This window comes from Schistocerca gregaria, chromosome 1 (assembly GCF_023897955.1).
Source record: "Schistocerca gregaria isolate iqSchGreg1 chromosome 1, iqSchGreg1.2, whole genome shotgun sequence".
NCBI classification, from domain to species: domain Eukaryota; kingdom Metazoa; phylum Arthropoda; class Insecta; order Orthoptera; family Acrididae; genus Schistocerca; species Schistocerca gregaria.
In genome coordinates, this window is record NC_064920.1 from 989,063,925 (window position 1) to 989,080,958 (window position 17,034).

General features: G+C 39.3%; 1 protein-coding gene across 1 annotated transcript in view; it reads left to right on the forward strand.

Annotated features, from left to right (window-relative positions):
- LOC126284097 (DNA (cytosine-5)-methyltransferase 3B-like) overlaps positions 1-17,034 on the forward strand; it is a 338,027-nt gene that overhangs the window by 116,061 nt on the left and 204,932 nt on the right. Inside the window, exons 7-8 of the mRNA XM_049982791.1 lie at positions 8,664-8,775; positions 14,051-14,209. Coding sequence (XP_049838748.1) covers positions 8,664-8,775; positions 14,051-14,209 — 271 coding nt within the window. The remainder of the gene's footprint in view (positions 1-8,663; positions 8,776-14,050; positions 14,210-17,034) is intronic.

Sequence of the window (17,034 nt, forward strand, 5' to 3'; positions counted from 1 at the left end):
CAGTCATAAGTTAAATCAAGGTGGACCTGACCTCTTACACTGTTGTACAGAGACCATCTGCACTCTGGAGGTTAGTTGTAAAAAATCCCATGAAATCAGTGAAAGGAATCACTCTTGAGCTATGAATTGCTTGAGCTATGAATTGCTACTGGAAGTCCACCAAGCATACTGAATGCCACTGGACAGGGGTTGGCTGTAAATGAGAGATTTGGGATAATGGATCATGCTATAACGTGTGGTAATCTGATGGAAGGGTTTGGGTTTGGTAAATGCCTGGAGAACACTACATGCCAACAGGTGTAGTGCCAGCAGTACTAAGGAGGTGGTGTTACAGTAAGGTGGTATTTTTCATGGTTAGAGTGTGGTTCCCTATTGTGCTTAAGAAACACTAAATTCAGAAGAATATGAACACATTTTACATTACAGTTTGTGCATACAGTAGAGGAACAGTTCAAAGCCTGTTTGTTTTGTGTCAGTAAGACAATGAACTCTGTCATAAAGCAAGATCTGTGAGGCAATTGTTTGTGGACGATAAGATTCCCTGAAATCGGTTGGCCTGCCCAGAGTCCCTACCTGAATCCAACAGAACATGTTTGGTATTGGTTGAAATGTGAATTTCACTCCATACCCCAGGGTCCAAAGCCACTACCTTCCCTGCTTTTGGCTCTTGAGGAAGAATTGCTCCACAGACATTCAGCACCTCATTGAAAGCATCCCATGCAGAATACAAGCTGTCATAAAGGCAGAGGATGAGAAGGGACATGGTAGATGTGGTAGGTTCAGACACAAGTTGCTTTCAGTGATAGTGTTGAATGAGGAGATAGTGGCTTTCATACTGGGAGCCAAAAGTTCATCTCTTCAGTGCCTGGCTGTTTTGCACAAATGAAGTTGTGTTGGTGTGATATCCAACTCTCAAAAACAAAAAAAAAAAAAAAACAATTTAAAGAAACCCAGTAAAATGCTTTGTGAAATGATTCATCTAAAGGTAAGAGATAAAATAAATTCAAGAAACAGTTTATGTGCCTTTGATTGATGCTTATGTATGGCAAATGAGGTACTGATTGAGAATTTAAAGTTCAGTGGCAAACTTAGAGTCTTAGAATTTTAATGAGTACTAGAAGATGTTTGTCTGGTGAATTATGTAGACTGTGCAGCCTGCTATTATTGTGTGGCCTTGACATATTTCTATCATCTGTGCCTAAACATGTAAAAAAGTTCCAACAACTTTTCAGTCTCAAAAATTTTTCAGTAGAGAATTCTTCAGATATCTGGAAAGATAGTGTCACATAAGAAATAATTTCTGTCTCACAAGTGCTGTCAACATCACGGTTCTTTGCTCACTCCTTTTTCCTCACTGAAGAAAAGTGAATATAAAAAACAGAATAAATGGGAACCATAACTTGAACTCCATTTTCTCAATTGGCATCTTGTTTGCTGTTCTGGTAGGTGACTTTAAGCATCTTTCATAGCCACATCAAATGTTTCTCCAGTCTATTTTATTTCTTACTTTCAGACAAATCATTTCACAAAACTTTAGACCTGTTTTTTTTTCTTTTTATCTCTGTTATACTGAATTTTTTTTTTTCTACCAGTCGAACAAACAATCCTCTGAAATTCTGTGTGACACTTCTTCTTATTCCCGATGGACTTCTCATTAAAATAGATATACATCTCTGGCTGCTACCCATTTATTCACAAAGACCCTCACCTTTTCAGATTCGATCCATCTTTAACACTCAATGTTCTGGTACTACATGGTCACACAGTCCCAGCTCACAAAATAGGAAACCATCTCCAATCCTTCTGCAAAATAATGTTATTCTGTAGCATTAGTTTCCTTCATCCATTTTCTGAAACAGAGACTGTTGCTGTCCAGGAGTTGGTATAACATTTACAACAGCATATTAGGAAGCTGTCTTAGTTAACTGTTTTATACTACTGCTCAACAAAAAAACTATCACTCCTCTTCACCCCCACTCAACCCTTATAGTCCCTATATGCTACCTTACTGACTTGCTTTGCTTCCCATGTCCCATCTCTACACTTCTCTTCCCTACAAATCACATTGCTCCTGAACACCCTCTCCAGACTCCCAACACATTTGTCATCCTATCCTCCAAAAACTTGACCCAAGAATATGTCTCAAATGCCTCACTTCTAGTTCCAGATCCAATTTAACTATACTGGACTGGTAGAGGAACTCATACCTTTCTGTGGAAGCATTTCTTTGTCACTTAGTATACTGACCACAGCCAGCCAAAGGTGCACTTAGCATCTTGTCTCAAACAGTTCTAGCTTTCCTCCAATCATGAGCTTCCATCCTTTCCACCCAGACTTCCAAGAATTACTCACCACAGCCCGGTTTTTCACTTTCCTTCACCAGATCCATTTCCAGTGAGTGCAAATCGCACTGCAGAACAACCAGCTTATCAGTGACCTCAAAACCAATCCTGGCTGTTTCAGTCTTCTTATACACAATAGCTCCTCTACTGTGGGAATGAACCAGCTGTGTGGCTGAGGGTCTCTGTCAGCATCATGACACCACTTTTTATAAACGTTACCAATATAATCCCAGCACAGTAGTCTTAAGATGATCTCCAGCCTTCAATCACTGAAGGCAAAATCAAGATCTGTCTTTTAATCATGCCTCTCTGCAACTAAATGTGTCATCTTCATGGTAAGTAGCACTCGTTATCTTTACCTTACATTGTTGATGATACTTTTGAAAAATATGTGATTGATTTTCCTCTCCAGTCTGAGCTTATGGTCCATCTTTAATGGCATTATTACTGAAAGGATGTTAAACCCTAACCTCCCTTTTTTCTCTTATCTATGCACATAGTAGATGTGTGTGCATAATCAGTAGATGAAAAATGTATATTTTTCAAAGTAGCACTCTATAAAGGCTGTGGAGCAATCACTGAAATGAAGGATGTAATGTTGGGCAGCATGCTCAGCAACAGGGTGGCCCACTTCTTTCTTGGCCACAGTTTGTTGGTGTCCATTCATGTGGATAGACAGCTTGTTGGTTGTCATGCCCCCACAGAACGCAGCACAGTGGTTGCAGCTTAGCTTGTAGATCTCATACTGGTTTCACAGGTGGCCCTACCTTTGATGGGATAAGTGATGTTTGTGACCGGACTTGAGTAGGTGGTAGGTGATGGTTGGAGGTCTTGCATCTAGATCTATTACAGAATATGAGCCATGAGGCAAGGGATTGGGAGCAGGGGTTGTGTAGGGATGGATGAGTATATTGTTTGGGCTGGGTGGGTGGCAGAATACCACAGCAGGAGGGGTGGAGAGGATAGTAGGTAGGACATTTCTCATTACAGGGCACGACTTGAGGTATTCGAAACCTTGGTGGAGAATGTAATTCAGTTGCTCCAGTCCTGGGTGGCATGGAGTCATGAGGGGAATACTTCTCTGTGGCTACACAGTGGGGCTTTGGGAGATCTGTTTTTGTACAATGTTGGGAGGATAGTTACAGTCTGTCAAGGTCTCAGTGAGACCTTTGGTATATTCTGAGAGGGAATGCTCATCACTACACATGCAACATGTTTCCTGTGTCTTATCTTTCTAGTCACCCACCATCTCCCAAGGTTCTACTACCTGTCCACAGAGGAGCATTCCCCTCATGACTCAGTACCACCCAGGACTGGTGCAATTGAATTACATTCTCCACCTGTGTTCTGACTACTTCTCATTGCGTCCTGAAATGAGAAATGTCCTATCCACTATTCTTTCCACCAGTGGCATTCTGTCATCCACCAAACCTACACAATATCTTCATTCATCCCTGCACAACCTCTGCTCCCAATCCCTCGCCTCATGATTCATATTACTGTAATAGACATAGATGCAAGACCTGTCATGTACATCCACCCATCACCACCTACTCCAGTCTGGTCACAAACATCACCTAACCCATGAAAGGCAGGGCTCTCTGTGAAACCAGTCATGTGGTCTACAAGTCAAGCTGCAACCACTGTTCAGCATTCTCCATAGGTATTACAACCAACAAGCTATCTTCTGCAAGAATGGCCACTGACAAACTGTGGCTAAGAAACAGCTGAAGCAACCTGTTGCTGAGCATGCCACCTAACACAAAATTCTTCATTTCATGGCTGCTTCACAACCTGTGCCATCTGGATCCTTCCCACCAACACCACATTTTCTGAATTTCACAGGTGGGAACTCTCCCTTCAGTATATCCTATGTTTTTGTAACCCTCCTGGCCTCAACCTTTGTTAGTCATTGTCCTTACTCATCTAGTCCCTTCGATATTCCCATTCTAGTGCTACTCAGTCCTCTATTCCATCAATGCACCCAGTCTTTTCCCTTCTCTATTTTTCCATTACCCCCACCTCTCTTTTGCCCTCTGTCTAATCTCCTGACTGCAGCTATCTGCCCTACCCTCTCTCCACTTTGTCCCTGCTTGCTCCCACAAGCAGCACTTTACCGTCCCCCATCCCGTACCCTGCTATTCCTCCCCTTTCTCCACCCCAGCCTCCTCCTTACCTTCACCACCCAGTTGTCTGTCCCATTATGCACTGTTGCTTGCAGTCTGGTTTCATCTTCTGCTTCGTCTGCCAGAGACTATGGTTGTGTGTGTGTGTGAGTTGCATTTGTGTGTGTGTGTGTGTGTATTTTTGACAAAGACCATGTTGGCCAAAAGCTCATTTTCAAACACTCTTTTTGTTGTGCCTGTGTGAAACTTGGCATCTTTGCTATATGGTGAGTAGCAACTATCCTTTTCATAATACTATTACTCTATAGCAGTTGACAGACATTGCACTATACAAAAGCAGTTTATGAGAGGGATTAACTTTCCTCTGAGGCATAGGCAGGATTTGATTTCAGAGAAGGTTGTTTCAACAACTGGGCACCGTAATAAAGTTGACCTGTATATGCAAATTTATTTTATTGTAGATCATTGGCTTATAAATTGTAACATTCATCATCAAGCAAAACTCAGTCAGTAAAATTCTTGTTCAGTGGTATCTCCACAGAGAAGTGTTTTTGTATGATGGTAAATGTTTTTTGGGGATGGCAATGAACATTTGCGTGTACTGAGGCATAAAAGCAGTGTTTGTTTTCTGTATGCTAGCCTTGAATGGAACTTCTGGGCTGCAGGTGATACTAATGCTAAAGTACTCTGCCTCACATACTGTGTTGTAGCTAGCACAATACAAATATGTAAATATAGTGTAGAAAAGTAAGTGTGTAAAAAAATGAAAGAAAAAAGAACAGAGATTATTATATTACACACACTAACCATTCTCCTCTTATGCATATCATTACTTAAAACAAACATTAAAAAAATACATACCACAATAATAATAACAATTTCTGTAGTATCAAGAAAGTGTGATGCCGACAGAAGTTCAGAACTTTTAAGTGTGAACAAATGCCATCTCACTGCACCCAGTGGTGTTCTTGGCTTTGCAACTGTGGGCTTTGTGACCTGTGACATCAGCATGATGTTTCCAACTACAAATATTTTAGCCTTTAGTTTTCTGACGATCAAAGGAAGATGCAAGAGTGGGGGAGGCTCTGTTGACCATTTTGTAATAATATCCCTTCACATTTTATCCAGGCTTAGGACTGGCTATGCATGTTGTACCTAGGCATGTTTAAATGTTTTTATTTTTATTTTTACCATTTTAATTTTTTACCTTTCCTTCTACAATGTTACTGCAGCAAATGCTTCCACAGACATTGGCGGAAGTGAGAAATGCAGCTGGAAAGGGATGTTTCAGGGAATGCTGTTTTCATAGCTTTAACTGTAGCCATTTCCAAGTCTAGTACTGCAGTTTTTGGTGCCCACCCAGGCATCTTATTTTTCAGTCAAAAAAAAAAAAAAAAGTCTTTCATGTGAATTTTGACTTTTGTAAAATAAATCTGGAAATGCCTTTATTTCTTCTTCTGTGCTTCCTATATCAACAAGTGTGGTCTACATAAGAACAGTTGCATTCTGACATAGGATCTCCTCCTCTTCTTTCCAACCAAATGCTATCATTCTTTTGTCAGGAACAGACACATTGTCAATTTTGAAACAGCTATTACCTTCAGTTAATTTTAAAATGTATTTGCTCAGCTGAATTTCCAAACTGGTGCCAGGGTTCTGGGTCATCCTAGAATCTTCCCTTTTTACTTTACATGGCACAGCATCAGAGTTGTCATAGCTTGGCATATTTGTGACAAAATCAAAACCTTTATATTTCAAATCTTGGAACTCATTAAAAAAAAAAAAAACAAAAAAACAAAAAAAAAACAGGCACTGTCTTTTCTTCATGGATACTTATTTCTTGCAGTTATGCATTTGTTTCTTAATCTGCACACCTGCTTTTTCAGTTGGGTAAGAATGTTGCTGCTCAACCATGATTCTACAATTTGAAATTTTTAACAGCCTTGACACTTATTCTATTCAGAATACATGCACAATCAGTTCATATACTGATCACATTTTCTGTGCATCTGGTAGCAATCACCATCTTTGAGAAGACATGTCTTCTCCTTTGTTGGTGTAACTATTTCCATTACTCACAGTATACAGAACCCAGCAGCTTGGGCCTATGAAATTATATGGAAATGAAGTCTGCTGGCAAGGGCGCTGCCTGACTGACAGTGGCAACAAATCTGCTGCTGGTGAATGACTGGTGTAAGTCAACAGTTGGGGAGGTTGTGGTTGAAAAATGTATGGTAGAGACAGCCTGATGAGAAGTCCTACAGCATCTCCAAAAGGATCATAAACACCTTCAGAAAACAGTGACAATTAGAGTAGACCTCACACAGGACAGTGCTACATGGACTTTCCAGGCCTTCAGACAAACCATATTCCTTTGAGGCTTGTCCACACAGTGATGTCAATACTGTTGCCAAGGATGGCTCATTGTTGCTATATTCCCCTCACACTCTGTCCCATGCTGTCAATAGTAGCTGTTTGAAAATATGGTAGTTTAAAAATAAATATTACATTGCACTCAAGTTTCAGATTATTTCTCCATTTTTTTGTCTTTGTCAACATTTCTTGATGGAGAAATGAGGAGCTGCCCCAATCCCCCCCCCCCCTCCCCCCAACCCCACCCTGGCTGTGGCCATGACTCTGATAATGTATCTTCAACATATTACCCACAAAGGATTAAGCCCACTCAGTTGCAGCTGATTCATGCATGGCACATAAGACACATGAAGGAGCAGCAGGAAAAAAATCACTATCAAACTTGTGTGTGTGTGTGTGTGTGTGTGTGTGTGAGAGAGAGAGAGAGAGAGAGAGAGAGAGAGAGAGAGAGAGGTTTTGTGTGTGTGTGTGTGTGACAGAGAGAGAGAGAGAGAGAGAGAGAGAGAGAGAGAGAGAAAGTACATAGACTGTAACATGTATGTATGAACCACATACCAATTGGCTGCTGTTGAGTGGTTGTCTGCCCTCATTTTGCTTTATATTTTCCATCATTCAATTTCCATTGTCCTTACACAATAAACTAGCTCACAGAATTAAATGTTAATTACATGGTATTTGGTCACCAATAATTTTAGATGCTTTTTGATTGTGCAGATTGAAGTAGAGTGGGTAGCAATTGCTAAGGAAATATAAGATTATCATTCACAAAGACAGTACAGTTTTTATTTCTTTCACACTAATTAAAAGGCACAGTTCTGATGTGATCAACTGGCAGATGTGTACTATCCTATGGTATTACTCCCAAAATCACAGCAGACAACAAATTCCAATCAGCATTGAGGCTAAACAAAGATTGCACCTTCCTTGAACAGCTACCACTTGAGTGCACTTGACAAAAAATTACTTTGCTGCAACAGTGCTCATTCTGCCTGGTTCTTTTTTCAATTGCACATTTGTGAGAGAAATTCCTTGGGACAGAAATTTATGTATAGTTGCATTCAATAAATAAATGCTTATTCCTGCTCACAAAATTGCCCATTTATAGTGGATGATCAAGGGATCAAAACATATTAAGAAGGTCAGACCATTCAAGTTTCTTTCTTTATGTGAATAATATATGACCATTCCCCAGAAGCTTTAGGCAGTATCCTTGGAGAACTGTGTGCAAGGAGTAATGGAAGTTGAAGAAGACTCGTGTGTTGTTGTAGAAATGTTTGAATTACACAGTAATGGGTGTTTTGATTCAATGGGCAAATATCTTGAATTATAGCAGTTGCACAGACTTTCTCAGTAATTAGATTTTTTACATCTGCCTGTTTTAAAGATATCCAAAACATTACCACCTGTACTCCGCAGTGGCATTTCACACGTTGTCTGGGTTAAAAATCTGACTGACTGGAACAGCATTACAGATAAATCTTCTGTCTGGATTAGTCTATGATTCCCCTAGGTTTGAAGGCCGTTAAAAATCTTTGAGAGTTCCAGGAACAATGTGCTGCATGTCATGGATTCTGCCCATGCAGTCTGGCTAATCTGAGCAAGTTTTGACTAGGGTGGCTAGTGGTATTAAATATGAGATGAGCTAGGAAGCTTATAACAAATTTATTTTATTGTAACATTTTAATCAATGATACTTAACTGTGTAAAGCAAATGATTCTTGATTTTCTGAAATTACTCACTTATATAATGTTTTTGACCATTTTAGTTTCTATCCACCTTTCCTGACAGGTGTTTATTCTGGTGGATTTATTTCACTTACAGTGTCATGCTTGGCAAAAAGGCTACAGAATTCAGTCATGGAGTAATGACAGTGTCCTCTCTTGGGCAAGAAATGGTTTTCCATCATTGACACAGCTGACCAAAGAAACAAGAGGTGAGTGCAATGATATATAAGGCTTCAGGATACAGATTTATATAACTTAAAAAAAACCTAGTTTGTGTATATTGTGCTACATTTTTAGCTATGTTGTGAAACTGAAGTGATCAGTATAATTACTGAAATGTCTCTGTGTCTCATTGTTGGATATGCTTTAGGCTTACTCAGAGTCTCACTCATGACTGCATCCAGAAGCCACAAACTGTGATATGCAGCACAAGAGACAAATTACACAGTGTATGTATTGTTCTGTTGATTAGCTATGAAACATTTATCAGCAGACTCATATCAATTTTTTGCAGTGTTACAGGTACAAAATAGTATTAATTAGGATTGCTAGGATTACTATGACCCAAAACCAATGCCCTAATGGCAATTAACTACAGTCAGAAAGATTTTACGATACAACTACTGAGACTGGTGACCTCACTGTTTAGTTCCTTTTAATCCCATCAATCCATCATCTAACCATGGAACTGGAAAGTATCCACTGGTAACACTCAACACTCCAACTCAAATTGGTTCTTGGCAACTTTTATAGAAATCTCCACAAGGGCAAACACAAGGTAATATTTTATTACTACATAGAAAAAGAATCACATCAAAAACAAAATACTTCATTTTTACATGGAAACAGTTGTAGCTTATTGACTTCAATTAGACCTTGTCAAGTCCGATTCTTTCCTTAAAGACTATCTCCAGTTAATTAACAGCTATAGTAATCTATACAAAACCTTTAGCTGTCAATCATGTGCAACATACTGAACTGCAACACTTACCTGTAAAACTGGTAATAATTAATCATGTTTCCTTATCCACTCATGGCAAACCACTTGCAAATTTCAAACAACTTACAGGTATTCAGCCAGGTAATATTTTCAGCGACCACCGATATTTCAGTGGAAGTACACCCCACCATTTTCAAGGCAAACTGCAATGGACAGATGATGTACAGGCAAATTTAAAACCTCAGTTCTTAGACTGAAGCAGGAAAGGTAATACACACTGAACACTAGTGCCACCAAAGATGACCAAAGTCAAAGACATCCACAGTCTCGTAATATTTGTTGCTAAACATTTATTACTTCAATTTAACAATCTGATATTTAATTTTTCATATGTACATATTTTTGTTAATGAGAAGAATCTATTAACAATCATGAAAATATATGTCATTCCAGATTATCCTGTATGTATTTACAAAGAAGAATAGGTTTTTTTGGGCAAACTGAACTGAACAATATCTATAAAAATATGGATCGAAGGCACTAGGAAGCACGGAATTGTGTGATAAATACATGGATGCATATAAAAAATGGTGGTATCGGGCAGTTCATAATGATCTTAGGGGAGGCTGTTGCATAATACATCCACCCCCTCCCCCCAGCCAATCTTACAAGTATTACTTGTACGAATGGCTGTTAAATACATATAGATGATCTGGTACTTTCAAATCACATATTTTCAACACATTTAAATTTTTTAATAGAAAAAATCAAATTTTATTGTTCTTAGCTGCATATTCCTCTAAAACTGGACACAAAAACATTTGATCTGACTCTGGCAAATGTGCTAACTTCTTTTCCAACTAATTTCTTATCAAAGATACTTATGTGCAAACCTTCCTCACAGGTAGCTGCTTACCTCTTTTCTCTGGACACTATTTCTGGCAGATACAAATCTTCCTGCTTCCTCATGTAACAGAGCAAGTCTGACTGCTTCATGCAAGGAGGTGGGGGAGGCTACCTTTACCACACTCCCTATACATGGATTGATTCAGCATATGAATGCATCGATTGTTCTCACTTCAGCTTCTTTGATTAACACTTCATTATGTGTATGATCCCTTCCTAGGATGTATGTGTGACAAAATACTGCCATAATTCTGTCTGCAGATGCTTCAGAGTCCTCCCTGCTTTTCTGTATAAGGGTGGACAATCAATCACAATAATAGTTAACCCAGCATTTGTTGGACTAGCACTCTGCTAACTCTTTTTGCCAAGAATTCAAAAGTGGGTGCTTCCCACAATGTGTCTACTGATTCAACATAAGCTCACACATCTTCTGAAAGCTTCAGCTTGGTGGCATTTAATAAAATATGGTCTGGCCTTGCGCATGTACATCCCATGCTCCTGATGTTTGCAAAAATGTTGCTACATTTTCACCTGGCTTTCCAGCAAAAAAAGGCATGCTGGTTATATCTGGTACTAATTTTTCTGTTTCAACTTTAGGGACTCTTGAATGGCCCACAGTTGCCACTTTTGCAGCACCTCTGTCTTCATGTTCACGAGTTATGGCATTAAGCCATTCATGTAGCTCTATTTTATCAAGTGACAGGATGATTACCTGTTGTTGCAGTAAAGTGATGTGACCAGGCTCATTTGAGGCTGCAGTTGCAGCATCGGGAGCCACTTTGGTCCTCTGCTGGTTGGCGAGGACATAAATCAGGCATGGTTACAAAACGGGACCGAGATGAAACAGATGTACACAAAAAGGTCTTGTTCTATTCTAGGTGATGGAAAGATCCCTTGACAGAAATTCTCCAGAGTTGTTAACTAGCCGAATGCATTGCAGCAACACTTACACCACATGGCGGAGTTGGGGGTGGTGAAGGTAGCAGCGACGGTGGTGGCAAAACAGCAACATTGCGGGTGGTGGTGAGAGGCGGCTGCCCTGTTACAGCACACAGTGGCAGTAGATGGATCAGCATAGCCCACGGCAACTTTTCTAGTGCTGGTGGCTTGCACAGGTGTAGGCGCGATGTAGTGGCACATGGCCATAGACTGCATGCTTGATTTGCCCGTAACAGCCTAATACATTGTCGTACATGGCTGAAGGCGCATTTAGAGCAAACAGCTAAAGGCCTGCAGTAGCAAACCAATAGGCATTGCTATGATTGCCAGCACACAGGAGTGGCAGGAAAATATCAATTCAGATCAAATGGTGGGAAAGATCCCTCTTTTTTACACCAATTTGTACTTGTCAGGACAGTATCAGGAGCTCAGGTGGGCATCTGGGGTGTTTTCCTACACATAAAATGTGAAATGCAAGGATTCAGAGCAAAATGGGTTTTATTCCCAAGAACCATTGCTAATGCGTACAATATTCATGAACACTGGCTATGGCCACAGAGTGAACTGCACACAGTACAGAAAGAGCATTTCACCCTCAGTAGGAAGGATTTGTGGACACGCCCAGAGGGTAAGGAAGCTGGCAGGCAAGAGAGTGATACGCTGTTGTGGCAGCTATCGTGCTGACTGTCTTGCATACTTCACGTGACAGCATGTGTCCTCCCATTGGCAGATTTGTAGCAGAAGGTTGGCATCTCTCTCTCTCTCAGCTATACAGTGGTGGTGGCTCTAGCTCAGCATAATGACGTGGTAGCCAGCGACAAGTACTACAGAGTACTTTATGTAACTGCCCATGCCACTGCCTGAGGCTAAGTTAAAATGATGAATGCAGAATATAATAAAAGTTTTTATCATTTTTACCCAGTACCATGTACAGTTAGTGGTCATGTGTGCGTGAGGTGTGCTGCTGTGTGTATGAATAGTGCATGTGCCTCTTTTACTGAAGAAGGCTGTGGCCAAAAGCTATAGGGTAAGTGTCGTTTAATTGTGCCTGTCTGAAACTTAATGTGTCTTCTTTATGGTAAGAAGCAATCTGTCTTTTCCTGCATTGTTTATATTCCTACCTGGTGATTCCATTGATAGATTTTTCCAAGGGATCTAAAAGAAGTAAATCAAATGAGTCATTGTAGAGTTTACAAGAGTGGTACTTTATGCATTAAATAGTGGCAACTGCATAGCATATTTATTTTTAGGTGTGTCTGAGACTGTTGGTACTTCTAACCATGAAATTGTACTGGAAAAGCTAAAATAATTAGGTACAAGTCCATTGGTGGGTGAATTCTTTCAGCCATATCTGGAAAATTGCATACAGAGGGTAGAGATAGTATGAGCCTAGAATTAAACAGTTGAGGATGCTAACTGAACCATTCGAGTACATCTACCAAACCATTATGTACATTCCAAAAACTAATAAAAAACAGCTCTATTCATGTTAATGGAATGAAAGCCAGAAAGCGAGGTGTAATGAAATGAAAGCTAGTCTTAACGTATTTATCTGAAGAAAGTTAAAATAAATAAATAAATAAAACTGAGAACATTATTACCTACCAGGGAATCAAACTGCAAAACAAAGAGCCCAGGGAAATGAATGAGGCACTTTGAACCAATTTCATTACAAGGTAGTTAAATCTTACTTCTTAAATTACATGAAGTAATGGTCACTGTTAGGGTCAGTAAAAATTAAAAAAATACATCATCTCTTTCATTCCACAGTATAGTTTTATAAATCCTGTTAATGGAAAACAGAATTCCGTAGATATGTCGTGCATAATTTCAAACTTTCTTCTTCCTGAGCTGATAACTTCTTCATTATGAAGGAATGCTGACCAGTATTTTAGGCAGACAAAATGGAACACACAAAGAATGTGTAGAGAAAATGCAGGTGTGGATACTTCAAGTAAAATGTCTGAGACCACAAGTGCATAACAGAACACATTATTGCTTGGCATCAATACACAAGACATGTGTGCATTGCACAAAAGTCCAGAATAAATTTGACTCCAAAGACAGTCCTGTGGCACTGGTGCACTGCTGACCAGAGAGTTTTTCTGTCACTGTTTAATAAATGTAATGCAGAGACAGCTGAAAGGATGTTATGTAGTATGTGCAGTGAGCACAAGGTATGCAGTGAATACAGATGTGCAGTGGATACATATGTGAATAAATAGTGAACAGTAATTTTGGAATTATTTAAACCATGTAGTAATTAAGTTCCTGCACACTTATTTACTTGAATTATGTTTTATTTTTGTGTTAAGCTGGAATGTCTAATATTTTTAAGTGATATTTCAATGAATACATAACAAACTTCAAAAAAATACACCATGTGGTGTCATCAGTGTGCCCACTTGTGTTCAAAATGTTTAGATCAACACCACATACAATATTTCAATATTTGTTACATGTTAGTGTGTGTGTGTGTGTGTGTGTGTGTGTGTGTGTGTGTGTGTGTGTGCACACGTGCGCGCATGAGAGTGCATGCTTAGTTTCTTGTATATGTGCTATGCACTGCTGAGTGCCTTTTCTTTATAATGGATGTCCCATTCTGTTGCTTGCATTCTGTCCAATAAGTTCTCTACAAGCACTCATGTGTAATACATGAATCAGTACTGATGACATAGTGATTCAAAATAACTTTACAGAGCTACCCCAGAATATTATGGAAGCTGTTATTGATGCAGGAAAGGGTCTTTATTCTGTACCCACATGCAGAGATTATTTAGCTAAAAGTGTTCCAGATGAAGGAAAACTTGTGGCTACAAACATGCCAGAGAAGCCACCTTGGAGTGATTTCCAGAGGCGTGAGTACAATATTTCTCTGATGAACTGTCTCTCAATTGCATTCATTCCATTTTTATATGCAATTCATTGAATTCTTTGGGAGGTGTTCTGGAACTCCTATACAACGTGCTTCAGAGAATAAATTAAAAACATAATTTATTTTTGAAATTCTATGTTGGTACTGGAAATACACAAAGTTTAAATAGCTATTGCGTACAATATTTAATACTCTCTTTCATTCATTCATTCATTCATAGACTATGCCCTGTAGAACTAATCTTCGGAAAAAAATTTCAAGGATGTTGAATACGTAATAGCTGCACTTTGCCATCTTATATCCTTTTATTCAGGTAATTGTATCAAAGAAACATTCAGTGAAGAAAAGCAATAAGTTATGAGACACAGTTGCTCACCAGTACCCTCGCAGGGGAAAATATTTAGAGGTGCTGATAATTCCAAAAAAAGTAAAAGTGTTACACTTCTTAGCTTTCAGAAGACTAATAGTTCCTTCTTAGGGGAGGAGAGAAGGATAGGGTAGGGAAGGTTAAAAAGGAAGGATAGGTCACTCAGACCTCAGGTGGAGAGAAACCTTCCTGTAATGAGGACGAGGGTAGGTGATGATGAATATGTAGGCATCAGAGTGTGTTTTATACAGGTCTGGCCAACACTAAACTATCTGAGCACATGAAAGGATATAGCAGATGAGTCTGCCTCGGGGGCACCCAGTACCCAGTTGCTGAAGAACAGCATGACTCAGCAGACGTAAGAGGTTGGTACACCACATGGACCATTTTTATTCCCCCATTCGACACCAGTTTCCTTGAACTGTGCAGATGGAAAAGTGCCCTTCTGGACTAAATCTACACCCCCCCCCCCCCCCCCATTCTCTTTCCTCTTTATATTTTTAATATATAATTTAATATATATAATTTTAATATTTTGACTCATTTTATGGCCCAATCATTAATTGCACTATTCATTTCTGTTTTCCTTATCTGTCTTTACTTCTCACACTGTCTTTAACATCTCTGGTCTGATGTTTTACAGATGCATCATCTCTGACATACACACTCTGATCCATACACCTTCATCTTTGCCTGTTCTCATCCTCACTAGAGGTTAATCCCTCTCATCCTGGGATCTGACACCCAGATTTCCAGAGGGCAGACACTCAGATTGGTACCAAACATTGTATGCAGATAGAGTATCAACCAAAACACCAATTTAGTTTGAGATATGTGCTGTCAGCCAGTAGAACTTGCATAAATTGTAATTTAAAGTAACGCCAGAACTACAGAGCACAATAAAGGCGTATGTGTGAGTAATAGTTTTATAGAGCTGGTGTTAGTGAGTTAGTAGAGCAGGAGGTCATCATGCCAGAAACCCATGTTCAAACCACACTGATGGCAATTTGTTTTAACTGTTTACATGTGAAACTGTTAGACAGGAGAACATTTTCCTGACATGTAAAAGGACTTTCCAGAGCTTGTAGCAATTTCCTTTTGGCAGTCTGTTTCCGACGCTTTGTTAGCTGAAAGTAGCAAACCTATAGGGTACATTTGTATAGATAGATGTGATGTTCTGTCAGACATGTGCGACTGAACATACACTACTTGTGACGAAGCTGATAGTGCATTTGTAGTTTCACAGCATAAACCTAAACAATTGGAATAAAGAAACAATTGCATCACACGTGCAGAAGTATTAATAGTCCCATACAACACTTTCAAATGTAATAAAGTAAAAAACATTTATGCTTATCCCATGCTCCATATTTCTCATGTTACTTTTAATTAATGTGTATGCCTGTTCTGCTGGATGACAACACATAGTATGAACTAAATTGGAGTTTTGGTTGATGCTCATACAACACTTAGTAATGGTCTGTGTGTCTGACATATGGAAGTTTGAAAGTGAGTGATTTGTCCTTCATTTTCAACCTTCCCTAGCCCATCCCTCTCTCCTCCCCAAGGAAAGAACTATTAGCTCCGAAAGCTAGAAAGTGTTGTCACTTTTACTTTTACTTTGTATATGAGTAGTGCTACACATTTGGCCACAGATAAGTACTGGCCAGCAATTCTGTCTCCTAATTTGTCCTTCTAGTCATTCAGTCATAAATCTTGATGGATCCCACCCCACTATGAAAAATATCCATCACCAATTTGTAACAAATCGAAGTATGTATTAATGACTGGAAGCAGCTGTGAAACCACTTATGACAGCAAGGGTACCCATGCCCAGTGAGAAGGAGGTGCCCTCTGCGCCCCCCCCCTCCCCCAGCTCTCAGGGAAATCAAAATGTATAGTGTGGTCAAGTGGTCAAGTGTTTTTCTTTCAAGAAACTGATCAAAGAGTTTAGTGTTAACGTAGGTATTTGAAAGGCTCAGAAGTTGATGTTTCTAATGGTTACTTACAAATCACCATTCTTCTTTCAAAATGTTAAAAATTTTCCATTCTTTTATTCTACTAAGGGTCAACTTGTTTGTTGCTCACCCTTGATATTACCTCTTCATTTTAATTTGTTCCAGTAAACATTTTTTGTTTCTTCTACTGAATCTGAACACAATTGCCACTAACGTAGGGAGGTCATCAGTAGCAGCTGAATGATAAAATGTGTCCTCTATTGTAAATGAGGGATTCCATCCAGCAAACACCATTGTTCATGAAAATTTAAAAAATTTCATCTTTGTGAAGGAAGGATCCACATGAAATATATACAACATTCTTTGCAGAGTATCTTTTCCAAATGATTCTTACTTTTCAGCCCCTACAATTTATTGCTTCTTGCTGTGCCATTGGCCAGCCCATACAATCTACGTCTTCATGCTGTATCACGGGCATGTGTA